This window comes from Delphinus delphis, chromosome 11 (genome assembly GCF_949987515.2).
Source record: "Delphinus delphis chromosome 11, mDelDel1.2, whole genome shotgun sequence".
NCBI classification, from domain to species: Eukaryota; Metazoa; Chordata; class Mammalia; order Artiodactyla; family Delphinidae; genus Delphinus; species Delphinus delphis.
The window spans coordinates 74,864,345-74,892,147 of record NC_082693.1 but is presented as its reverse complement, the minus strand read 5'-3'; the positions used below and the strand labels follow the sequence as shown (position 1 = coordinate 74,892,147).

Here is a 27,803-nt window from a genome sequence, read left to right as displayed (position 1 = left end):
TATTCTGTGACTAAATTATTTTGTCTATTTAAAAAATTAGCCATTTTACATTAATTTATTTACAGATTTAGAACTTTGCACTTGGATATAGACAATGGGTGTGCTTTATTATTTTAAATTAATTTTTATTGGAGTATAGTTGCTTTACAATGTTGTTAGTTTCTAGTGTACAGCAAAGTGAATCAGCTATATGTATACATATATCCCTTTTTGGATTTTCTTCCCATTTAGGTCACCACAGAGCACTGAATAGAGTTCCCTGTGCTATACAGTAGGTTCTCAGTTATCTATTTTCTAGATAGTATTAATAGTGTATATATATATGTCAAGCCCAACCTCACAATGGGTGTGCTTTAATGTTCAACTAAGAATAGTAATTAAGTTCATATTTCAAGAGAAATTACTAATGCTATTTTGCTCGAGACAGCCCCTTTTCATTTCATTCATTATTGAGAAAAATAACAAAACTAAAAAATATTAAACAATATTAATCTCTTCTTTCATTGTACATTTAATACCCAGGTGACCATTTAAAGGCTCAATGTACCATTGCTTTTTACTGATTTTTTTTTTTTCCCCTGGGAACCAAAGTTCCAGAAGGGATTTTTCATTTTACTCTGTGTTTCCCTCTGAAGACAATAACATGTATATCCTCAAGCACTTAATATATTATATATTAGATATGCTCTTTTGTGAGCTTTATAGAATTTCACTTTAAATACATAGTATATTCTTTTAAGTTTTATCTTATTGTGGTAAGAACAGTTAACATGAGATCTACCCTCTTGACAACTCTTGTAAAAGTGTACAGTACAGCAGATCTCCCGAGCTTACTCATTTTGCTTAACTGAAACTTTATGCCCATTGATTAGTAACTCCCCATTTCCCCCTACCCCCAGCCTCTGGCAACTACCATTCCACTCTTTTTGATTCTATGAATTTGAGTATTTTAGAAATCTCATATAAGTGGAATCATGCAGTATTTGTCTTTCTGTGACTGACTTATTTCCCTTAGCATAATGTCCTCAAGGTTCATCTATGTTGTTTCATATTGCAGAAGTTCCTTCTTTTTCAAGGCTGAATAGAATTCCATTGTATGTACGTACCAGAGTTTCTTTATCCACTCATCTGTTGGTGAACATTAAGGTTTTTTCCATATCTTGGCTATTGTGACTAGTGCTGCAGTGAACACAGAAGTGCTAATATTTCTTTGTAAAAGCTGTTTTACATCTTAACTAATTAAATTTACATGTTAATTTAGTCAGTCTTTTTCTTCCTTTAATGAGATTTAAGGGAGAAAATAGTTTTATACATATAAACAAATATATGTTTACTGGACTCAGACTAAAAGGAATCTTGGGAGATCACCTAGTCCATTGCCCTTTTCCTAAGTTGGCTGATATCTAGAAATCCTTGCAAGAAATTGTTAACTTTTTTCTAAAAAAGTACATATTTTTCATCTCTAAGAACTCACTTGAAGTTTGTTCTCCTGTACTTTGCCTTTTTTTTCTCATTTATTCTTAGGCATTGACCATAGTTACTGCCTTCCTGATTTTCCTTTCATTTTCACTTACTCCTAATAAATATGACATTATTATACATGGGCTGTGACCCTCCATTCTAATGGTGCTTGGCCCTTGAAAATAACTGTTATGCTGCACTTGTCTATACTGCCTGGTTTACATGGTGAAATCACATTTTTCTCAAAGAATTAACTGTGCATGTGACTTCCCCAAGCATCATCCTTTCTATCCCATTCTCCAGCTTAAGGAGATCAGTTAAGGTATAATTTGTCTTGCAGTCCAAGTTGATAAATTTACTACTTCCATTTTGGAAACTGCAAAAGGTACCATGTCTGAAATTGAAATCTGTGGATTTCCTTTTGATATAATCTGACTATAAGAACTAGTTCCTTACATGTAGTTAATAGTATATTCCACCATGATAATAGTTCAAGCTCTCTTTCTTAAGAAATTCTAATGATGTTTCAAGTCCTGCCAAATAAGACGAAGTAACTGTACTGTGCCCCTCTCTCTCTCTCTCTCTCTCTCTCTCTCTCTCTCTCTCTCTCTCTCTCTCACACACACACACACACACACACACACTCAAAACCAGAAAGAAGTTTTATGACAAACTCCACTGTTCTTCAAAAAGTGAGATTTAGAGAAAGATATCCTACTATTTCTATGAAATTTCCCAAGTAAAACTGTTAACTGGTGAAACTGGAACAGATATTTGCTTTTTCTTTCTTAAAACAATGGAATTTAGTCTTTGGGATTTTCTCCTTCCATGTTAAGAGTTATATAAAGTATACCTGAGATAAATAAACTGTTGGAGACTAGGAATTTAAAAACTGCTACTAAGATGGAGACCTTATTATTCATTGCTTAGTATGTTAAAAGAGCAATCAAGCTTTGTATGAGGTAGGACTGTAGAGCAGTAAGGCTGATTTATAAGTCATGTAGGAAACTTGGTTTCATTACAGATACACACAAAGTAAGATGCTAGAATTCATATCAGATGCAAGCAGTGGGCATTGTTTTCCTCCTGATACTGCATTTACCTGATCATTCACCTTTTACGAATTATAATAGCATCATACTTCCCTCACCCCTCTTGCAAGCCTGACTGAAGCATTATAACGTAGTCTGGATATCAGCATGTATACACTTACCAAGAAATTCTTTCTGGTTCAAATTTGTTGCAGCCATTATTACTCTACGCTGAGGAATTTCCTAGCTTAAATTCTGGAACTTCTTTAAAATGCACATTTTCTTTTAGCTCATCACTAGGTAAGTGTTACAAGTTTGAATGAAAGAATACCTTAATCCCCAACGTGTAAAAAGGTGTGCCACTTGTTTTGGGTCCTTAAATTTCCGAGGATTCTGCAGGCAAAGTGAATATGGACATCATCTTGGTTTCCTGACTCTTGGTGAAGCAAGAGATTGCTGCTGTTAATTGTGCAATCCATGTTTTCTGTTAAGAAAGAAAAAATATATATAGAGAAGAAAATGTTAAATTTCTCACATATTTGGATTAATATTTTCCTTTGTATTTGTTGACTTGCTCTTTAAAACTGAAGACTGATGAAACATTTGCCTATGTTTCCCATTTTCTTTCTTAAATCGAATATATCATAAATACCTGTAATCACGTATGAAAATGCAAATGGATTAGATGAATATGGTATGCAAGCTGGATAAACAATTGTGAGGAATCAAGAAGCCATAATAGTCAATGACGACTACTTACAAAGATGAATACTGGGAATATAAGTAGTTTGAAAGCTGAATTTCTTGAATTTCCACTTTGTGTAGAAACAGAAGTTCTTAATCAGTGGCATAACTTGAAAAACAGACTGAGGGAGGAAACTGATTCCTTGAAAATAATGTAGTCTTCCATTAATTGTCTGGCCACATTGCTGCCCTGATGAAAGCCTACCAGGGGAAAGACAAAAATGGAAACTTCTAAGATAAAGAAACCAGAGTCAGATAGGCAGCTGCTCTTCAGCTCCATAGCTGTAAAAACAGTAGCATAGTTTCAAAGGGTGAAAAGAAGACTTGACACAGTTCATTTCTGCAGGAGCCCCTCACTTAAGCTGGCATCATACTGTGTGCATACTGGGGCTTTGGAAATTGATCGGAGCATCTTAAAAATCCAGCACGCAATCCAAAGCAGTTCTTCCCTCATTTCCTACAGACCTCCCAGAAGTCAGAGGCAGCTCTTGAGCTTCTGCCGCAGGAAAAAATGAGGGAGGCTGTGTCCACACTGGGGATGTAAGAAGATGGTCAGTTCTGAGGTTTCTGAGCCTGGTATGGTCTAGATATTCATATCCTTCCCCTCCTTCCAACCTCCCCCCTTCCCAAAGCAGGAGAGGAAAATACACAAAACTTTCCATTCACTGTTCCTTAATGAGCTTGGGGTGAGATTTTTTTCCTTAAGTCTGAAGAATCAAAACCTACAAAATTGAAATACATACCTTGATGTTTTCTGTTTGGGCTTGTAATAAGAATGCTGCTATACACTGTTGATAGCTGTTTTCATGTTGTATGAGGAAAGAGTTTCTCAGCCCAAAGACTAGAAAAAGATTAAAGACAAAAAGCCAAAGCATTTAATATGAAATCCAGTTCCTCAATACAAGAACCTGGATTTCTGTTTGTTTATTAATGAGTGTGGGAGGTTTATGTCGATTAAAAAAGAATCTGATTCCAAGACCAAGACTTTACTGCTATGTCCAAAGAGAGACCACTTAAATATGAAAACCTTTTCTTCCTTAGCCAATGACTTCTGGGGCCTGAGGAAATGCATTTATGGCTTAAGTGATGGAAAATGTGTTCCTTCCCAAGGAAAAAGCTTAGCATAATAGGTAGATTTTGTGTGTGTAAAATATAGATAATACAAATATGAAAAATAATACAATCACTGTTTCTTTGACCTCCACCACTCCTTTTAAAAATGTTTTATTTTTGTACTTAAAGGGAAGTCACATCAAAACAACAGTTAAACAAGTTAAGATGTAGCAAAAATACAAAACCACCTGAATGCTTCACAGCAGTCCAAGAAAAGCCAAAAAAATGGACTCAAATAAAATCCAACATCCACCAAATTACGTGAAATGTAAAACAAAACAAAAAATGTTGGCATGGTTTCTGTGTTGAAAAGAAACAGTCTATTCTGTCATTTCCTAGCTGGTCTCTTAAAGAAATGATAGGAGATACTGGGAGAGCAGATTTTCCTCTTTTTATACAGCTGGAGCTCTTAAAATGAAAGCTTCTTCCTTGAATTATTTATACAGCACCAGGAATAAAATTTTGCAGCCTATACATTCTTTCTACAGTCAATTTATGTTCAGGAACAAACAAAACCAAACCAGGGCTGGCTCTGGGTCAAAACAAGTACTTCAGAGAGGAGGAGGAGAACACTGACTCTTCCTGGATGACCATTAAGCTGATGCTTGCTCACAGTCATTATTTCTGTTCCTTGAAGTTTGTGTTTTGTTTTGTTTTGTTTTGTTTTTGCGGTACACAGGCTCCTGTTGTGGAGCACAGGCTCCGGACATGCAGGCCCAGCGGCCATGGCTCACGGGCCTAGCCGCTGCGCGGCATGTGAGATCTTCCCGGACTGGGGCACGAACCCGTGTCCCCTGCATCGGCAGGCGGACTCTCAACCACTGCGCCACCAGGGAAGCCCAGTTTGTGGGTTTAATTCAGACTCACTGAGGCAAGTTGGGCCTCATTTCAGAAACAAAGCAAATGTGAGACTTTTATTTTCTTAACTGCAAGAACTACTTCACTATTACAGATTGTAATAGATTAAACCTCATAATTCCTAAATTCTACCACAACAAAGCCTGTCAAGGTCATGAAATTCTGTCCAGCTTCTCTGGGGTGAGAGGACTTAAACCTATTAAAATGACTTTCTGGAAAAAAGATCTGGCTGTTTTTGTTTTACTCCCTGATTTTTCTCTTTATAAATTCCCTATAGTAAGTGAGGCTTTAAAGATCAGGTTGTTGTTCTTGGCTGGATTTCAGATTCCATGTTCCTCAAAATTGTAACTGTAGTTCTCAGTTATTTAAGGTATCCCTCATCTGTTTAGTTTGTAATATGGCTACTAAGGGCTTAATAAACAAAAGGACCTGGTATGGCTAGGCTTAGAAAATAAAATAAGGAGATAATAAATGGTCAGGAATAGCTTTTTTCTCTCTGATGTTCTAATATAATGATTAACAATTAATAGTTGACATCATTTATTCAGCACCTACTATGTACTAGGCACAGTGCTATGTATTTTTTTCCTTTTTGTGTCATTAACACCACACAGCAACTGTATAAGATAGGTCAACTAACTCCAAATAGCCAAAACAATCTTAAGAAAGAAGAATGGAGCTGGGATCACACTCCCTGACTTCAGACTATACTGCAAAGCTGCAGTAATCAAAGCAGTATGGTAGCAGCACAAAAACAGATACAAAGATCAATGGAACAGGATAGAAAGCCCAGAAATAAACCCAAGCACTTATGGTCAATTAACCTACAACAAAGGAGGCAAGAATATACAATGGAGAAAAGACTGTCTCTTCAATAAGTGGTGCTGGGTAAACTGGACAGCTATTGTAAAAGAATGAAATTATAATGTTCTCTAACACCATACACAAAAATAAACTCAAAATGGATTAAAGACCTAAAAGTAAGACCAGATACTATAAAACTCCTAGAGGAAAACATAAGCAGCACACTGACATAAATTGCAGCAACATTTCTTTGGATCCATCTCCTAGAGTAATGAAAACAAAAGCAAAAATAAAAAAATGGGACCTAATTAAACTTAAAAGCTTTTGAACAGCAAAGGAAACCATAAAACAAAAAGACAACTTACAGAATAGGAGAAAATATTTGCAAATGATGCGACCGACAAGGGATTCATTTCCAAAATATACAAAGAACTTATAAAACAACCCATCAAAAAATGGGCAGAAGACCTAAATAGACGTTTCTCCAAAGAAGATACACAGATGGCTACAGGCACATGAAAAGATGCTCAACATCACAAATTATCAGAGAAATGCAAATAAAAACTACAATGAGATACCAGCTCACACTGGTCAGAATGGCCATTATCAAAATATCTACAAATAATAAGCTGGAGAGGGTGTGGAGAAAAGGGAATCCTCTTACACTGTTGGTGGGAATGTAAACTGGTGCAGCCACTATGGAGAACAGTATGGATGTTCATTAAAAAACTAAAAATAGCATTACCATATGATCCAGCAATCCTACTTCTGGGCATATATCTGGAAAAGACAAAAACTATGATTTGAAAAGCTACATGCACCCCCAGTGTTCACAGCAGCACTATTTACAGTAGCCAAGACATGGAAACAACCTAAATGTCCATCGATAGATGAATGGATAAGGATGATGTGGTGTGTGATGTGTGATGCGTGTATGTGTGTATGTGTGTATATATATATACACACATACACGCATCACACACACACACACACACACACTGGAATATTGGCCGTAAAAAAGAATGAAATAATGCCATTTACAGCAACATGGATGGACCTACAGATTATCATATAAAGTGAAGTAAGTCTGACAGAGAAATACAAATATCATATGATACCGCTTATATGTGGAATTTAAAAAAGGGATACAAATGAACTTATTTACAAAACAGAAATAGACTCAGACATAGAAAACAAATTTATGGTTACCAAAGGGAAAAGGTGGGGAGGAATAAGTTAGGAATTTAGGATTAACAGGTACACACTACTGTATATAAAATAAACAACAAGGACCTACTGTGTAGCACAGGGAACTAAGTTCAATATCTTGTAATAACCTATAATGGAAAAGAATCTAAAAAAGAATATATATGTATGTATAACTGAATCATTTTGTTGTATACTTGGAACACTGTAAATCCACTATACTTCAATTAAAAAAAAAAAAAGTCAACTAATTCCCACTTACAAATGAGGGCACAGATTAGGTGAATTTTTCCAAGGTCACACAGCTTGTGAATAATATAGCCAGGATTTGAAACTAGGTCTCTGCCACTCCAAAGCACAATCTCTTCTTTTTTCACACTTTACACTCTCTCACTCTACAGCTATTCTACCTCATGCACTGTGTCTGAACAGTTAAAATAGCCACCAGAGCAATGAGAAAAATATTTAAAAAACAAATGAAATGGTAGTGACAAGTCAAAAAGTAACAAAAGATGGTGAAGTATGGTTTTTAAAAAGGTATTGATTTTATTTAAAAAGAAAAAGAAAAAGGAATACAGGAGAAAAAACATGCATCTCCTAAGGGAATCCTGTGATGTCAGATTTCCCATAAAGTCCAGTTGGCTGGCAGGGCTGTGGCTGACCTGAGCCCATGCTGCTTCCCTCTCTTGCTTGGGGGATCTGACACCTTCCTCCACTCCCACCCATTTATCATGGCAGAATCTTCTAACTATGGCCACTGTAGTAAGAAGGTTGTGCTCCTCTGAGATGCCCCCTTTTAGGCTTGCTCGGGAAAGCTCTCTGGTTTATGCAGACTTTGGCCTGTGACAGTGATTGGTCCGTGCCAAATCTGATCTAAGAGGCCTTAAGGGCTGCCCAGTTGCTTTTCAGCAAATATTAGTAGACACAGAAAGAATAGACAAAAGAGGCAGAAGGCTCTAGTTCTGGATACCGGTTTCCCCTCATTGGAGCCCTGCTCCTCTTGGGGAGAGAGTTTGCATCCATTCACGAGTTAAACATTTAAATATACAACTTACATAACTTAATGATGTGAAGTTTTGCTATTATTATTATTCATTGGTGTATTCACTGTGTAATGTGGCTCTGCTGAGTACAAGTAGGTCCCGTGCTAATGACTGGTGCTCTGGGCTTGGCTGCTGGAGTGGGAACTGCAGGACATGGATGGTGCTCCCTCTTTTCCTGCTCCTCCCTCGGGACAGGAAGGCCCTCCACTCCTGCCTGGCTTTGCTGGTCTTCTAGGAGCCTGTACCCAAGACAGAATGATGGATGCTTCCTTCTGAACACTGCTGCCACCCACCCAGTTGTGAGTAGGCCAGAATGTCCTTCAAGTCCCTCCGAGGCCCAGGGCTTTCCTGACAGGATTTATTGATCTTTCATTGCTCTGAGAGCTCCATCTTTGTAACTCCAGGGCACTTACAGAGTGCCTGGTTCACAGGAGACGCTCAGGAAATGCTTGAAAAATAAAAATATGCATTTCTGATCTATACACATGATGTATATATGTATGTACATGTACATATTTATATATTTATTTCTGGCATTTTTCTATAGAGCAATTGCAATAAAATATCTTAGGCTTGCATAGCATGTCATGGTTTACCAGTGCTTTAACAACAGCAATAGTACTAAAAATGGTTAACAGAATAACAATCCTAATAATAGCTATCATTTATTGAGTGCTTTACCTGCATTATTTCATTTAATTCTCATGACAGCTCACTGGGGTAGATACTATCCTGATTTTACCAAGATGAATCTGTGGCTTAGAAAATTTAAGTACCTTCACACAGGGTCACACAGCTAGCAAGTGGCAGAGTTGGGTCATCCAAACATTGGAAGCAAGTCCAATACTCTTTCCGTAAGTAGCCTGTAGAGTGAGTGATATTTAGCTACACAGGAACCCAGTATTATCTTTCATGAAGATTTAAATTAGATTCATGTCCTGTTACCAAAAAAGGCCAACATAAAACTCTGGGAAAGCAAACAGATGAGCTGAATGATGAAAATAGACACATACCTGACCTGTGGAGTGGATCGAGACCTCTGACAACCAATCTGTCTAGTGGAATGGGCTGATCGAGTACCATACATGAACCACCTTCTTTGATTGCTGTTTGTAGCTCAGGAATAAGTGAAGGGCACATTAAACCCGGGTCTGAGCCTCCAAGTTTCTAAAATTAAGGAGAAAAATAATGCAGTAAGTAGGAAGTAAATATTGATGCACATACTTCCGGTACATCCTTAAGCAAACTGATTTTTAGAAACAATTGCTTGAAATACAGCTTACTATTCTTTCTGGGTCTCGAAAAGCATTTCCCAAAGTACACAGTGATTTAAAGCATAGTGTTTCTGATCCCCAAGTTTAATTACCTGAATAAATAACAGGGTAATTTCATAGCTGGGAAACATTTAAATCATTATCACATCAATGGGAAGATCTTCATTTACAGTAGTATCCCTCTATGGTACTGAGTTAAATGAACAAGAAAGAGAAGCCTCATGTTGGCCAACTCTGTCCATGGGATCTTATACTAAAATCTAAATAAATAAATTCCATGCTCTATGATTTGTAAATAACTGGAATTGTTTTGAATATATAAAATACTGAATTTTTTAAAAAAGGGTGTCAGAGATTGGGATGTACGTGAAGTAATTTGTGCATTAAATAGTGAAGAGAAATTTAAAACAGATAACATTCCTTATTTCTTCTTCCAAAAAAAAAATGAAACCTGGTGTCTTCTCCGGGTGGTTCTCTCAGATTTAGCAGACGGAAGAATTTAAAGAGGAATTTTAAACAGATAACATTACTTATTTTGGAATCAAGTTGTGAAGCATGAAACCAGAACATTATCTTATAATATGGCCAATAATGGGCTGCCATTAGTTCATGGGCTCTGAGTTGTGCCATCATGTAAAGAGAAGGTAAGCTGTGCTTAACGTCAGGTTTTAGAAGGGGACAGAGATTTTTCAGAGCTTGCCTGTCAGACATGCTAGCCTGGGTAGCTGAAAATAAGAGGCCATCCAACTTTCAAAACTGTGACTTAGTATTCTCCAACACCCATTCCCCCCTCAACCACTGATCAACTATGCACGGATTAATGGGTGTCTATTTTATTGCTTAAAGACACTTAAATTATTTAGCTCAACTAACCAACATGCCATCTAAAAGCTTAGGTTATTAAAAGATCTGAGAGATCTAGTCTCATAATCTTACATCTGTGTAAGGCTAGTCGTTTAGTAAAGAAGTGAGTGGGTTAGAACAACATTAGTTATCTCCGACAGCCAAAAACATACTGCAGATCCTCTTCCCATCTCTAAGGGCAGGTTTCTGAGGGCTGTAGAGGAGGCCTCTTCCTGAAAGCACTCACACACACCAGTCAGGGAAACTGTGAAATGGGACATTAGATAGAAAGCCTTTGGTGGACCATGAGACCCATGGCTTAACGGGGAGTAACAACAGTAATGGTAACCATTAATACTTAAGGGAGAAATCCCTATTCTTAGAAGGGATTTTGTGGCTCTAGCCCCTGGTGACTCGTTTTTTTCCTGTGATGCCAACTGTACGTTTGTTTGGCTTCTGCAGTTCTTAATTATAGGCAGACACTGAGAGACCAGGGCTCCTTCCCACCTGCAGCCCCCAAAGCATTATTTCTCAGGAAGAACGTGAGAAGGGGTGGTGGATATCACCTCAGCACTTGGCAGCAGACGGTTTAGAGAGGCCCCCTGCTCTGGCAGCTTTTGTTGTGATAGTCAATTTGGATGAGGAAAAGGCGGATATGGACAAAAGTATCTTAATTTTATTTGCTGAGGCAGGTCAGGCATAAAGTCCTGTGGCTTCTGGGACTCTCCTCGAAAGTATACAGACTAAGTCATTCTAAAAATATACACACCCTTTGACATCCTTAAGAAATGGGACTTGCTTTTGTTACTGTTTTCAGTCCAGCACTCTACGATGGAAAAAGCCAGTATTTTAAAATGCCTCCATTTTTTAGAGGGTAAAGTCCGATCTGATGTATAAGAAACTTTTCTCTTTTTAACTCAACTTATTCAGAAATATTTCTAAACTCATTTAGCAGAATTATTTAGAGACAACAGCATTTTACCTTTTTGTTGCGCTTAGTTTTCGTAACTAAGAGGAAATCATCAAAGAGAAACAGATAAACATCTAGGAATCTTGTGCTTTCTGAGGAAAGAAAGAAGATGAAATTGGGGCTGGAAAGAGTAAGCAGAGTTTTTTTTTTTCTTTCTTTTTAAATCAAAGAATCCCTTAGAAAACAACACAGGCCGGGGATCAGGGCACACGAGGCTTGCAGCTCAGGGGGCTACAATCACGTGGGTCAGAAAACTGCATTATGGTTGAACTGATTTCTCCCCAAGGCAGGGACTTGATGTGAGCCCACCCTTCCAACTTTAAAGACATTGTATTTGTGAGGCATTTCATGTGGATCTAAGGTTACCTGGATGATATCTGTCGTGGTTTCAGCTAAGCCTAGGACATATCTATTCACTAACAGAACTCCAGCATTTTGGCCTCTTGACTCATCTGTGTGGTCATTGGCAAAGGTATACATTACCAGAAAAAAAGGCACTTTGTCATAGCTGTGGACTGAATTGCATCTCCCCCAAATTCTATGTGGAAGCCCTACTCCCTCCCCACTGTGTATTTGGAATAAGGAAATAATTAAGATTAAATGAAAGCTTAAGGGAGGACCCCTGATCTGACAGGGTGAATGTCATCCCCAGAGCATGCTCTCTCCCTCTCTCTCTCTCTGCCACGTGTGGACACTGAGAAAGCTGGAAAGAAAGCTTTCACCAGAAACTGCATCAGCTGGCAACTCGACTTGAACTTCCAGCCTCCAGAACTGTGAGAAATAAATGTCTGTTGTTTAAGCCCCCCAGTCTGTGATATTTTGTTATGGCAGTCCTAGCTGATTAAGACAGTCACTAAAACAATTTGTTTCTTAAGTTTTACAATGTGTCTATACAAGCGTTAAATAATCTTCATGAAGCTTTATATTTAAAAATATATTTCTGATATCACTTTTGATAATAACTGAAGGCAAACAGGCTTTTCTACTTTTCCCTAAGAAGAGGATACTCGTAGAAGAGAAATAAAATATTAGAATGAGATATCCCCCTCTCAGTTTAACTCTACCCCTTAGAAATTAGAAAAAGAAATGGTTAGTGAAGTCAGAAAAACAAATATCGTATATTAACGCATATATGTGGAACCTAGGAAAACGGTACAGATGAACCAGTTTGCAGGGCAGAAATTGAGACACAGATGTAGAGAACAAACGTACGGTCACCAAGGGGGGAAAGTGGCAGGGCGCTGGTGGTAGTGGTTGGATGAATTGGGAGATTGGGATTGACATATATACACTAATATGTATAAAATTGATAACTAATAAGAACCTGCTGTATAAAATAATAAATAAAATTTTAAAATTAAAAAATAAAATTAAAATTTTTTAAATTAAAAATTTAATTTTTAATTTAAAATTAATCTGACAAAGGTTACCCTTTCTAAAAGTTCCCAAAATAGTAATTTATATTAGCATACCAGAAAAAAAAAGAAATGGTTAAATTTAAATGATTTTAGAGGAACAGGCAGTCCTTGAGGGGGATGTGACAGGCACTTAAAGTACAAGAAAAATCAGTAAATATTTTTTATTATTCTATTTTATTTATATTTTTCTAGAAGTTCTTTCTCATATACATTTACCTGTGGAAACAAGACGTCTAAGGTTAAATTAATAAATAAAATATCTGGGATTCATTTTTAGTCTAAGTTTAGAGGAAAGATAATTTCTGTATTTACATAGAAGAGAAATTAGATATTTTATTCAATCTTGAATTGTCCTTGAATAGTTTTTTTTTAAGGTTTTCCATCACTACTAGAAACTCCTTTTTGCAAACTGGGCTGCAGCAAAGACTGCTGGTTGTCCCTTAAAAACCATTCTTCCCTTCTTTTGTAGTAATAACATTTCCAAGTTTTAGTGGGTAGACGCTCACTGTGAATAAATACTACATCTCCCAGCTTTCCTTGTAGCTAAATATGACCAAGTGACTAAATTCTGACCAATGGAATATGAGCTAGAATGTAGGCACACTGGTGACTCATCTTGGGGCCACAGAAGAAAGCAGTCTCTAGGATGGCAGAGCAAAAGGACATAAGAAACCCAGATCCCTTGTGGCTTCATGGAGTAAAGCTGTCATATAGCTCAGAATTTTACATGCGAGATAAATAAACCGGTCTGTCTCCAAGAGCTGGCTTAATATCCTAACTAACACATAGGGTGAGGAATGGGGCTAGACCTTTAAGACCTGTTAAATACTGCTTTCCTCACCCTCTGCCACTCCTATCTGATTAGGTGAATGATCATTGTCAAAATGAAATAGCTTTGTTTTCTCCTTCTAACTTCAAGTATTTTAACAAACAGGTATGAGCATCTTCTATGTCCTAGACTTCATTCTAGGAAATGATGATTATTTTAGCTACCGTTTATTAAGGCCCTCGTTTTCCACCAAGTAGTCAACAAATACTGAGCACCTCCTATGCATCGATGATTAAGACAAAATCTCTCCTTCAAAGAGCTTTAATTATAGTGAGAGCAGATACATAATAAACAGAAACAAGATTTAAGATAAATTCAAGAACTGATAGTGCTAAAGTAAATATGGGATTATGAAAAAGGACGACTAAGGAGGAAGACTGTAGGCATAGAGTTAGAGTATGCACATTTATTATCCCAGGAGTTTCAAGCTATGTGCCACACAACCAGATCTGAGACTTACAAACGTGTGCAGTTCTAACTCGATTAGGTCTTTATTTTTTCTCAGAGTCTGGCCTGTGGGGTTTTCATCACACTGCTAGAGAACAGAGCAGCGTCACTGACTTATTCTAGTTCTGCAGCAGCTTGAACAACGTGTGTTCTCTAGGTGCTACAGCTGCTGTGCCATCCTATTTGTCTGAACGTTACCTCTTTTTCTATTTAGAAATACCAGTCTGTGGGGAGTAATGCATTTGTGAAGGGCGTGCTGGCATGAATTCCAGTGGGAAGCTGGTTATGCTCCAGAAGTTATAAAAACTTGGACCTTCTGGGAATGAGAAAATGCACTTAATTTCAACACTACAGTTTTTAAGGCTAGAAGAAATTTGAAACATATTAAGCGGTAGATACCATCGTCATGGTTATCACTATCACCATCATCATCATCATCATTTACAGAAGAGATTAAGAGAATTTAAACAATTTCCCCAAAGCCCACAGTTGGGGCTAGACCCCCTAATTCTTGGTCCAATGCTTTTTCCATTCAAAATGATGTCCTGTTTCTTTTAACACTATTACCCCCACCGACACCATATCTCTATGCCAACTCCGAGCCAAAGTCCCAGTGACTTTAAACTTGATTTGACACTACTATACGACACACCCCTCTCTGATGAAATCTGACTAACAGCATGTGCTGTCAGACAGGAGCCTGGTGTTAGTAATGGTTACGTAGGTCATCCCCATTCTACCACATCTGACTCTACAAGAAACTTTTCCTGAAAAGTTGGGTTGAACCATAACGACTCCTTCTTAGGCCAGTCTCCCACCCATGCTTCCATGACAAGCACCCCCATCCCACTTGCTATGTGAATACACATCTGACACGGCTTTTCACCAAGAGATTTTTCATGGTCATGTTCATCCAGCCTCTACACGGCCTCCCATCACGTCCACACCTGAACGCTAAAACGGACTCCCTGACCCACTCCCTCCGCCACCCTCAGGGTCATCTACCAACCTTTCAGGTAGATAGATAAGCACACTTGAAGGTCTTCGACTCATTTACTCTTCATTTTATCAATCGTAAAGCTCTCCTATTTTTGCTTTTGAAATAGCTCTCACATTTATCCTTTTTGATCCAAGCCCATTTCTAACATTTTAGGATAGGCTGGTGGGTCTCACAGTTGGGAATTTGGTAGATAGAGGGAAGAGGGGAAATAAAATCTCTGATGATTCCAGGTGGAGGCCAGTTTTGCAGGGACAGGCACAGGATTGTACACAGAACTGTGTCTTGCTTCATGACACTTGGTTTTGGTTGGATCTGGCTTTGTCACAATGATATAATTAGTTTTGAAATTGTAAAAGAAAGGGTAAGATTGTTACCTTTCCAAACGAAAGTGGGAGGGGAGTGGTCTACAGGTGGAGAATGGTTGAGAAACACAGGCCCAGGCTCTTCCCACCCCATCCTGCGTCACTGTGACGCCCTCAGGCTGGCCTCTCTGCTTTGGTCTCCTCTTCTAGCCATTTTGGGCATTGCTTCCCATAGCTCTTTCTCCAGCACCCTTTTAAGCCTCTCATGTCCCCGAGCGCTCAGTGGCTTCCTGTTGCCTGCAGTGTCCTGGCTGGGTCCCTCTGGCTTTCAGGGCAGTGGCTATGTTTCTGGAAGCCTGCTAGGGTGAGGCAGCCTGGCCTGGGTCTGGATGCTGCCATTAGCTTGCCAAGGGACCCTGAGCATGACAGACAACCTCCCCGAGTCTCCCCTGTGACATGGGATAAAATGTAACTTCTCTGCATAAGTCACTGGAAGGAAAACACGCATGAAAAAGCCCTTTGATGTAAAAAGCTGGGCATGTCTATCTTTCGAGTTGGCAGTTGCCTGCGGGGGTTATGTCCCAAGCTGACATCTGGCGCTATCCCTAAAAGAGAGCAGGTTCTCAACAGGTGTGTACTGAGTAAGGAATTACTGCCTGGCACCCCCCAAAAGATCTTAGGCAAACTCACATCCCACAGGGCTTCACACACTGCAGGTGCTCAATCAAGATTTTGTGAAGAAATGAATCAATGAATGAATGCAAATCTCATTTCAGTCGGGTAGCCCTTTCTGATAATATTTACTGAGCCCTGACTCTCTCTCTGCCAATGGTTCTTTCAAGTGCTTATACATCCATTAGCTCATTTAATCCTCACACCAAAGAGGGGACACTGCAGCATGGGGGGATTGCTGTTACGTGGCCCCAGGTTACACAGGCAGCAAAGGCTGAGCTGGGAAGGGAAGCTGGCAGGCAGCCTCGGGGATCTCCCTCCTAACCACCCTGCCGTGAGCCTATTCTCTCAAGTGGCTTCTGCCTCCAAGCCTTTTCTCTTGCTGTGCTTTTCATCCGGGATGTCCTCCCTCCTGTCCTTTCACTGAACTACACCCTTCTATCCCCCCGAAGCCCGCCTCCAGTCCCATGGACCACATGAAGCCTTTCCTGGGTACTCCAGCATCAGACTCTCTTCTGGACTTAGACTGCAGGTCTGCTCATTATGGCAGCGCTTCCCAACTAGAGGGAAAGGATTATCCAGAATAGTGACTTTTCTATCCTCCAGTGGTACCTACACAATGCAACGTGTGTTACATAATAGGTTCTCAGTCAACACTGAGAGTATGATTGCCCAGCTCACTGGAGGAGTAAAATGAGGGTGGTAACAGCTGACATTGAGTGGTTACTATATTCCAGACCTTGAGCTAAGCTCTTCACATATGTTACTTCACTTTAACATCCAGCTTATAAGACAGATATCGTTATCCTATTTTACGGAGAGAAAATGGAGGGCGTGTGGCTAGTTACGTTGTGGTTTGATCAAGCTGGAGTCTGTGTGACTCCATAGGATGCTCTCTGATTCACATCTTCCATTGCCTTGGCCATACGGAAATACAAGTCTTGCCACCCTTCGATAAGCAACAGTTGGACAAGTCACAAGGTAGCAAAGATGTTGGGTTTGTAAAGGGAGCAGTTATTTACCTGCAAGAGTTAATTTTCCTTCATAGAGAAGGTGTCTGTTGGTTGCTGACAGGATGTTTTCTGCCATGTGTTCTTTAAAAACGTGTTTCAGGCACTGGCAAAACAAGGGAGGAAATCAAAGAGATGTTGTTAGTGATTGGAGGACAGCATATTCTAGAAGCTGGGGCAATCGTACTCTGTCTAGAAAGTTCCTGACATTTGGAAATGCCAGTAAATGCACATGGGAATGGGAAAGAATGGGAAAAATGCTTAGAAGGACCAGTTCAGGAATGGCATGAGGAGGTCAGCCTCCCCACACACAATGTCATGTGGATGAAGGCTTTACTTCTTGCTAGATTTTTAATTCTAGTGGGCAGCTGGGGACTTTGTAAGACTAGTATACTTCCACTTGAATGCCAAACGTTTAGAAAGGGACATAGGTTCTAATTGATCCTTTCTGTACCTCTGGAATGAAAAACCTTTTATCTCTATCCCAAAGTGGAGGCCACACTATAATCTCCTGTAGATGTCTGCATTTTTGAAAATTGTCAAGCCACTTCACTTTTCCTTCAAGATCCCCTGAAAGACAAGACACATCCAGTATCTGTTTAAATGCATGAGGCATTACAGCATAAAATTTAACCAAGATCCACAGGAATCATTTAGAGATACTGACCGCCCCTGGAGCCAAACCATATCTTAGGTTCATTTAACATATTTCTTGCTGTTTAAATGCCTTAGAAAAACTCATTAATTTGAAATCAGCCTCTTGCAGAGAAAAATGAAGCTGAACTAATTTAACTCAGTAAGTTGGAAATGTATTGTGCATTTTTATTTCAATAATACTAACAGTTCCCTTAGTAGCTTTCTCATATTCCCTCCATCACACAGCTTGTGATTACAGGAAGGAAAAAAAAAATCAGACTAACAAGGACAAACATATCCTTTTGTCTTAATCATAAAACATATATTCACTTTATGGTAAGGTTGATTATTTCTTTTGGTAAGAACTCATTTTCTCTTTGAAGGTCTATATTAATTTTCCAATGTTTTTTAATAACATATTGCTATTGAGGTTTTGAAATGATTTTTGAAAACATGGAGGGCAAGTCGTAGACCCACAGAATCACAGGGTTAGGGAATCCTTGAGAATTCTCCATCTTTAAGCATTAAAGGAAGGCCACAGGGATCTCTTTCCCCAACAATGAGAATTCATTTTATTGAGAAATTCCTAGAAGAGATGTTATCTCCCTCACAAACTTATCAAAATGAGTAATAATCTGCAAAATTACTTTAAAAGTTTAAAAAAGTCTGTCTTTAACTGAATTTTTTGTCTTAATCACTTGATAAGCTGAATTCTAGTTCCTTGGGTTATTTTAGAATTTCAACAAAAAATTTTTAAAAAGGAAAGAAACTCCTAAGTGAATGGTCATTTTATTTTTAAACATGCAAAAGAAAAAGAAATATGTCATTTCTGTACAGCTGATAATCATCATTTTGAATTGTTCCCTTTTGATGCTCCCCAGGAAATCTTGGTTTATGGACATATACCACGAACTTCTTTATTTGAATTTGATTATACAGAGCTACCCAAATAAACTTAAGTCATCACAGGGCTTTCTCTTTTCCTATTCCCAAATTTCGGGTCTAAAGATTGCAGTTGGCATTATATTTAGATTGGCCCTAGATTTCAGTGACCTAAAAAAAATGACGGATGGTAATTTATTCTCCGGAAAGGCTTCCCATGCTGTTTACTCCCATTTGCTTTGTGTGTGGGTTCAGTATGGATGTTAAAAACAAAGTGGCTTCATCATCTGGGAAGTAGAACTTTTCCTGCCTGAACTCACATCTGAAAGCCTTGGAGACGGGGCCACGTCCTGCGTGAACTTGGAGTTAAGAGTTCTCATAGGGTTCGCCAGGATGTGACTGGAGCCCATTGTTTTGAGCGTGTTTGATTTACAATGCAAACTCAAACTGGAATCCACATTTCGGAAAGCCATGACCTCAAGGCAATGGAATTACCTCCTAGGATGGAAGCCCAAATGGTTCCCAGGAGCCAGAGGGTCCCCCAACTCTTTGATTAAAGCTGACACTGGAGCTCTGGGTCACTCATCTCAGGGACTTACAGATTGACTTTTCCACCTTTTCCTTGATGGAGTAGATCATGATTTTCTCCGTAGAGTCTGTACTCCTTTTCCAGATGCTCTTCAGCAACAAGGGGTATCGAGTCAGCCTGTGTAATGGGGCCACTAGGGAGCTCAGGTAGGTGAAGGCGTCTGCACTGTTCATTGTCCTCACACCACTGGGGAAGGCAAAAGCAGGTGGATCAGAACATCACTTCTCCTGTCAAGACACTGAGAAGTCCGGACACAAGAAACCCTTAGAGATTTCACTCAGTAATGACATGACACACCTGTGAGCTTGCTAGGAAAATTTATAAGCCATGGACTAGACTTTGCTTTTGAAAATTCCATATTAAATTGTCTTAGCAAGCATCTATCTACCAGTACTAAATTCAGGGTCTGAAATGGGTTTTTTCAATGTGCTTAAGAAGTATTATTGAATATTACTGACTGAAACATTGCTGCTTTCCAATTAAAGAAATGAAAGAATCTTCCTTCAGATATCTTGCCTTCCCAGCAATGGTGATGAAGGACGAGGTCATCAGCACCACCTATAACACCACCCCCTCAATCCTCCTAAATGGGGAAACTGATGTCAAGATTTGAATGCACAGGAAAAGTTTGAATTTGGTTAAATCCCCTAGAAATTGCATACTCCATCAGTGGCCGTGTAAGATGTATTAATATACATATTTCAGGCTTGTTTACCCTTGTCACTGAAGAGTTTAGTTTTGCCCTGTGCCTTCTCCTTTTCCCTGGCCCTTGGGGGAGATTTCTGGTTTTGCCAACTGTGCTCCCACTCTTGCTGCAATGCAGTTAGGAGAACTGAGAGTCAACACTACACAGGTAGACAGGAAAAGGAAGGATTTTTGCTTCGTGGGTCAGTTCCTTGACTCCTTTGTTGGAGGGAATCAGGATAATGAAGAGAAAATGAAAATAGAAGTTGAGGACGCTAAATTGTTCTACATGATACAGAAAAGAGAGGAGAGGGAAAAAGACGTAGACAATTGTCAATAGGGAGAGTTTGTTCAAAGAGGCAGTTGCCAGGAGTACACACAATGGGGAATACATGAAAGGAAACTTTAGTAAGTATTGCTATGGGTGATACATTGGATTTCCATAAATGGTATTTTGAGAAATGCAAGCAACATGACAATAGCTCCTCCATTTGTTTCATCTGCTGGACTGTTTCTTTGAATGTGACACCGTTTGAACCTGAGGGGTCCCAGGGCTTTGTGCAGGTGACACATGACGCCTGGAGCCAGGTCTGTGGCTACTGCACACACAGGTACATCAAGAAGTATTATTAAGAGTGTGTTCACTTCCTCTTCTCTCCTCCCACCTGCTCACACCATTCTGGTCCTGAGTTCAGCTCTAAATGGATCCTGCTCTCACACTAAATATTTTTCTTGCTGCGGGCTCTCGCCTCTTCCCTCTTTCATGCTCACTTCAGGCCCAGGTTAAGTCCTGACCCTCATGACCCAGACCCTCAAGACCAACCTCAGGTAGGTCAAGGTACAGTCGGTTCTACTATCTGTAGGTTCTGCATTCTGAAATTCAACGAACTGTGAACTGAAAATATTTGGGGAAAAAAATTCCAGAAAGTTCCAAAAAGCCTGAATTTGCGGCACAGCAGCAACCATTTACATAGCATTTCCACTGTATTTACAATATTTACATAGAACTTACCTTGTGTTAGGTATTATGAGTAATCTAGAGATGATTTAAAGTATACGGGAGGATGTGTATTGGTCATATGCAAATACTATACCATCTTATATACGGGACTTGAGCATCCTCGGACTTTGGTATCTGTTGGGGTTCTGGAACCAATACCCTGTGGATACAAAGGGACGACTGTGCACTGCGGAAGGCTCCCTCTGCTTTCCCAAAGATATCGTCATACATCTTTATGCCCAGGTGTCAGCCCTTGCATTTCAGAGAGGTCGGTACAATTGGCTCAAACCTCCAACAAGTCCAAAACTCTCTTAGATATTTATAAAGAGATATTCCAATGGCTTCTTCTGGCCCCTGGGCTCCTGTTTGTACACATTCTGTTTCTTCGCTGAACAGCATGGGCCAAATGCCACACTTAGCCCTTTGGTAGGTTTCCTGTGTCGGTTTCCACTGTAAACCCATTCATGCCAAACATTTTATGAGTGTATGTGTTTATTTTACTGAAGATTTCAGATCATGGGTAGGGCTCACAGCCCACAGTCACCACCCACCACCCCATTTTGCTGGCTCCATTCTCTTTTTTGAAAGGAGAGAGCTCTCTCTCTCTCTTTCCTCTCCAACTTTCCCCTTTTTCTCTCCTAGCCTCGTGCTTTGCAATTTGTCCTGGTCTTTCATAGCCTGACCATGTCCCTGGAGGGTCGTACCCTCCTACACTAGCAGCTTTATCACATTTCTTTTAAAAACATCCGGGACTCTTCCTTATAGGAGTTCTGCCGGGAGTGATCTTTCCCACCACCCCACCTACAGATGGCAGGTCAGAAAGGTGCATGGAGGATGGAGCTCTAGGGGCCAGGCTTCAAGGCGGAGGGACCAGCCCCCTGTCTCTGCACCTCAGATTCTTCTTTAAAATGGGGGACGGCACTAGATGACTTCCCCTCAACCAGCTCAAAATGGCAGTGATTCTCATTGGGGTTGGAAGGGATGAAGGGAGCAGGGACTGCAGACGTGGAAAGGCTGGAAGTGGGGAGGAGTGGAAAGAGGAGGTGTGGAGAGGCTGTAGTCTGTGGCCTTAGTGGCTGATTTCCATGCTGAGTCACTAGCAGCAGCATTCCAGCACTACCTGCTGGTCCTTGTGGGAGGCTGGGGAGTTCCAGTAACTGATTTCTCAGCAGCAGTTAGGGATTCCCTCAAAACACACAACCCTGAGCCAGTGCTCCAAATTTCCATGTTGTAGGGAACAGCTCTGGCTGCCAGTACCCACCGGTGTTCAGGGTAAATATAAAAACACCGAATCCCCCCAACATATCAATCAGAAAAGAAACACCAGTGGTAAATAATTCAGACAAAGATCCAGGCAGAGATACTGGAAGCTTTTAGTGTTTTGGAAGGTCTCAGAAGAGCAAAAAAAAAGATATTTGATGATTCTAAAAGTAAAACTATAGGTTTTTTTTTCATCTCTCTATTGGCTTTACTTTTCAGAAACATTAGGGAAAGAAAAAAAATTCTCTGTCATGAGAGATTGGACATAAAAGTCCTTTTCGTGGATGGGTCTAGATCAATGGACTCTGCGTCAGTTTTATAATAAATAAATTTATAGGTGGGAGATCAAGATGGCGGAATAGAAGGACATGGAGCTCAATGACGCCCACAAATACATCAAAAATACATCTATAAGTGGAACAACTCTCACAGAACACCTACTGAATGCTGGCAGAAGACCTCATACAGCCAACACTGCAAGAAAGATCACCGTGTAACCAGATAGGACAAAAGAAAAAAAAAAGAAAGCAGGATGGGACCTGAACCCCTGGGAGGGAGCTGTGAAAGAGGAAAGGCCCCCTCACCCTGGGAACTCCCTTCACTGGCTGGGAGATCAGCTGGGACAGAAAGGGAGCTTCAGAGGCTCAGAGGAGAGTGTGGCAACCAGCTTACAGCTGGCAGGAGAGAGAGACACCAGCACACCTGGTCCTGGCCACCTTGCTGCACTCCCCAGCCCAAGACATGTGTCTCCTGGTATGAGTGGAGGCTGGGTGCTGAAACTTGGGCTTCAGGGGACAGAGCTGGGGAGAGGACTGGGGGTGGCTCTGTGGAGAAGCTGGAGGGGCTGGAGTGTGGCCTGGGCTGCAACTGGGGCTGTGTGCAGGATGAAGCCTGGGTCCACCAAAGCAGCCCCACTGTTAACAAGCCCTTGAAGGGAGGAGTGGGGCGCCGCCGGAGCGGCCTCACCCGCACAGGGCTCGAAGTGGGCAGGGCTCCGCCTCTACGAATTCTGTGTCAATGGATCGGCGCTGGTGGCCTTGTGAGCACAGCACCTGAGGGACATCCAGCCTGACTGCCTGCATTCCCGTGGCTGAGGAGGACCTGAGGGCAGTGCCAGCAATGGTGTACGTTCTGAGCACGCAGAGTGGGTGACAGATGACACCACAGATCGCACTTGCCGGTGGGCAGCTCCTGAGGAGGAATACTCAGTGACTCCCAGTGGGAGTGCTCCAGTACCGCCTACCTCACACCACAGCTCAGAAACAGACATGGGGGCTTCCACCCCAACAACTGGGACGCAGACCCTGCCCCAATAAGGCTGTGACAAGCACAGAGCAAAGAGGAGGCCCCACTCAACTTCCAGCGCAGGCTCTGGTCACCACAGAAACAATAAGACCCCCTATCAGGGGGATAACAACCAGCATACATGGAGGAAAGACACGGCAGGCATCCATACTAACAACAGCCCTTGCACCAAAAATGAGAGACTCGCATAGACTACAAAGGGAGGCTTCCACGTAAAAACAGCCCTTCAAGACCACAGTAGATAACTGTTTCTCCTAAATAAATGGAGTCAAAGAAATATAAGCAAAACAAAGAAGCAGAGGAGAGTCATTGACAGGAAGACACTGGATCTCACCAAAAAAGATACCCCACATCCAAAGAAAGGAGAAGCCACAATGAGGTGGTAGGAGGGGCACAATCACAATGAAATCAAATCCCATAACTGCTGGGTGGGTGACTCACAAACTGGAGAACACTTATACCACAGAAGTCCACCCACTGGAGTGAAGGTTCTGAGCCCCACGTCAGGCTTCCCAACCAGGGGGTCCAGCAATGGGAGGAGGAATTCCTAGAGAATCAGACTTTGAAGGCTAGCAGGATTTGATTGCAAGATTTGGACAGGACTGGGGGAAACAGAGACTCCACGCTTGGAAGGCACACACAAAGTAGTGTGCGCACTGGGACCCAGGGGAAGGAGCAGTGACCCCACAGGAGACTGAACCAGACCTACCTGCTAGTGTTGGAGGGTCTCCTGCAGAGGCGGGGGGTGGCTGTGTCTCACCGTGAGGATAAGGACACTGGCAGCAGAAGTTCTGGGAAGTACTCCTTGGCGCGAGACTTCCCAGAGTCTGCCATCAGCCCCACCAGAGAGCCCAGGTAGGCTCCAGTGTTGGGTCACCTCAGGCCAACAACCAACAGGGAGGGTACCCAGCCCCACCCATCAGCAGTCAAACGGATTAAAGTTTTACTGAGCTCTGCCCACCAGAGCAACAGTCAGCTCTACCTACCACCAGTCCCTCCCATCAGGAAACTTACACAAGCCTCTTAGATAGCCTCATCCACCAGAGGGCAGACAGCAGAAGCAAGAAGAACTATAATCCTGCAGCCTGGGGAACAAAAACCACATACACAGAAAGACAAGGTGAAAAGGCAGAGGGCTATGTATCAGAGGAAGGAACAAGTAAAACCCCAGAAAAACAACTAAATGAAGTGGAGATAGGCAACCTTCCAGAAAAAGAATTCAGAATAATGATAGTGAAGATTATCCAGGACCCTGGAAAAAGACTGGAGGCAAAGACTGAGAAGATGCAAGAAATGTTTAACAAAGACCTAGAAGAATTAAAGAACAAACAAACAAATGAACAATACAATAAGTGACATGAAAATACACTAGAAGGAATCAATAGCAGAATAACTGAGGCAGAGGAACGGATAAGTGATCTGGAAGATAGAATGGTGGAATTCACTGCCACAGAACAGAATAAAGAGAAAAGAATGAAAAGAAATGAAGACAGCCTAAGAGACCTCTGCAACAAAATTAAACACAACAACATTCGCATTATAGGGGTCCCAGAAGGAGAAGAGAGAGAGAAAGGACCCAAGAAAATATCTGAAGAGATTATAGTTGAAAACTTCCCTAATATAGGAAAGGAAATAGCCACCAAAGTCCAGGAAGCACAGAGTCCCATACAGGACAAACCCAAGGAGAAACATGCCAAGACACACAGTAAACAAATTGGCAAAAATTAAAGACAAAGAAAAATTATTGAAAGCAGCAAGAGAAAAACGACAAATAACATACAAGGGAACTCCCATAAGGTCAACAGCTGATTTCTCAGCAGAAACTCTACAAGCCAGAAGGGAGTGGCAGGACATATTTAAAGTGATGAAAGGGAAGAACCTAACGCCAAGATTACTCTACCCAGCAAGGATCTCATTCAGATTTGATGGAGAAATCAAAAGCTTTACAGACAAGCAAAAGCTAAGACAGTTCAGCTCCACCAAACCATCTCTACGACAAATGCTAAAGGAACTTCTCTAAGTGGGAAACACAATAGAAGAAAAGGACCTACAAAAACAAACCCAAAACGATTAAGAAAATGGTAATATGCACATACCTACTGATAATTACCTTAAACGTGAATGGATAAATGCTCCAACCAAAAGACACAGGCTCACTGAATGGATACAAAAAGAAGACCCATCTATATGCTGTCTACAAGAGACCCACTTCCGACCTAGGGACACATACAGACTGAAAGTAAGGGGATGGAAAAAGATATTCCATGCAAATGGAAATGAAAAGAAAGCTGGAGTAGCAATACTCATGTCAGATAAAATAGACTTTAAAATAAAGAATGATACAAGAGACAAGGAAGGACACTACATAATGATCAAGGAATCCATCCAAAAAGAAGATATAACAATTACAAATATACATGCACCGAACATAGGAGCACTTCAATACATAAGGCAACTGCTAACAGCTATAAAAGAGGAAATCGACAGTAACACAAGAATAGTGGGGAACTTGAACACCTCAGTTACACCAATGGACAGATCATACAAACATAAAATTAATAAGGAAACACAAGCTTTAAATGACACTATACACCAAATAGATTAAATGATATATATGGACACTGCATCCCAAAACAGCATATTACACTTTCTTCTCAAGTGCACACAGAACATTCTCCAGGATAGATCACATCTTGTGTCACAAATCAAGCCTCAGGAAATTTAAGAAAACTGAAATGATATCAAGCATCTTTTCTGACCACAACACTGTGAGATTAGAAATCAATTACAGGGGAAAAAAAATGTAAAAAACACAAACACATGAAGGCTAAACAATATATTACTAAATAACCAAGAGATCATTGAAGAAATCAAAGAGGAAATCAAAAAATACCTAGAGACAAATGACAATGAAAACACGATGATCCAAAACCTATGGGATGCAGTAAAAGCAGTTCTAAGAGGGAAGTTTATAGCAATACAATCCTATCTCAAGAAACAATAAACATCTCAAATAAACAACCTAACCTTACACCTAAAGGAACTAGAGAAAGAATAACAAACAAAACCCAAAGTTAGTAGAAGGAAAGAAATCATAAAGATCAGAGCAGAAATAAATGAAATAGAAACAAAGAAGACAGTAGCAAAGATCAATAAAACTAAAAGCGGGTTCTTTGAGAAGATAAACAAAATTGATAAACCATTAGACAGACTCATCAAAAAAAAAGAGGGAGGGCTTCCCTGGTGGCGCAGTGGTTGAGAGTCCGCCTGCCATGCAAGGGACACGGGTTCGTGCCCCAGTCCGGGAAGATCCCACATGCAGTGGAGTGGCTGGGCCCGTGAGCCATGGCCGCTGAGCCTGCGTGTCCAGAGCCTGTGCTCCGCAACGGGAGAGGCCGCAACAGTGAGAGGCCCTCGTACCGCAAAAAAATAAAAAATAAAAAATAAAAAGAGGGAGAGGACTCAAATCAATAAAATTAGAAATGAGAGGGAGAGGAGCTTCAAGATGGCAGAAGAGTAAGATGTGGACATCACCTTCCTCCCCACAAGTACATCAGAAATACATCTACATGTGGAACAACTCCTACAGAACACCTACTGAACGCTGGCAGAAGACCTCAGACCTCCCAAAAAGCAACAAACTTCCCAAGTACCTGGGTAGGGCAAAAGAAAAAGAAAACACAGAGACAAAAGAATAGGGATGGGACCTGCACCAGTGGGAGGGAGCTGTGAAGGAGGAAAGGTTTCCACACACTAGGAAGCCCCTTTGCAGGCGGAGACTGCAGGTGGCAGAGGGGGGAAGCTTTGGAGCCACGGAGGAAAGTGCAGCTACAGGGGTGCGGAGGGCAAAGCGCAGAGATTCCCACACAGCGGATCAGTACCGACCAGCACTCACCAGCCCGAGAGGCTTGTCTGCTCACCTGTCAGGACGGGTGGGGGCTGGGAGCTGAGGCTCGGGCTTCGGAGGTCAGATCCCAGGGACAGGACTGGGATTGGCTGTGTGAACACAGCCTGAAGGGGGCTACTGTGCCACAGCTAGACGGGAGGGAATCCGGGAAAAAGTCTGGACCTGCCTAAGAGGCAAGAGACGATTGTTTCTGGGTGCGCAAGGAGAGGGGATACAGAGCACCACCTAATCGAGCTCCAGAGATGGGCGCAAGCCACGGCTAACAGCACAGACACCAGAGACAGGCGGGAAATGCTAAGGCTGCTGCTGCAGCCACCAAGAAGCCTGTGCGCAAGCACAGGTCAGAAGCCACACTTCCCCTCCCAGGAGCCTGTGCAGCCTGCCACTGCCAGGGTCCCGTGATCCAGGGACAACTTCCCCGGGAGAACACACGGCACGCCTCACACTGGTGCAATGTTGTGTTGGCCTCTGCTGCCGCAGGCTCGCCCCACACACTGTACCCCTCCCTCCCCCCT

At 41.2% G+C, this 27,803-nt stretch overlaps 1 protein-coding gene across 1 annotated transcript in view; it reads right to left on the bottom strand.

Moving 5' to 3' along the window:
- Positions 1 to 2,764: 2,764 nt before the first annotated feature.
- Positions 2,765 to 27,803, bottom strand: part of PLEKHG7 (pleckstrin homology and RhoGEF domain containing G7) — an 82,457-nt gene continuing 57,418 nt past the window's right edge. Inside the window, 8 exon segments of the mRNA XM_060025986.1 lie at positions 2,765 to 2,976; positions 3,980 to 4,077; positions 9,274 to 9,427; positions 11,360 to 11,439; positions 17,038 to 17,131; positions 17,480 to 17,595; positions 19,143 to 19,269; positions 19,271 to 19,318. Of these exon segments, the coding sequence (XP_059881969.1) occupies positions 2,869 to 2,976; positions 3,980 to 4,077; positions 9,274 to 9,427; positions 11,360 to 11,439; positions 17,038 to 17,131; positions 17,480 to 17,595; positions 19,143 to 19,269; positions 19,271 to 19,318 (825 nt within the window). The 3' untranslated portion in view covers positions 2,765 to 2,868.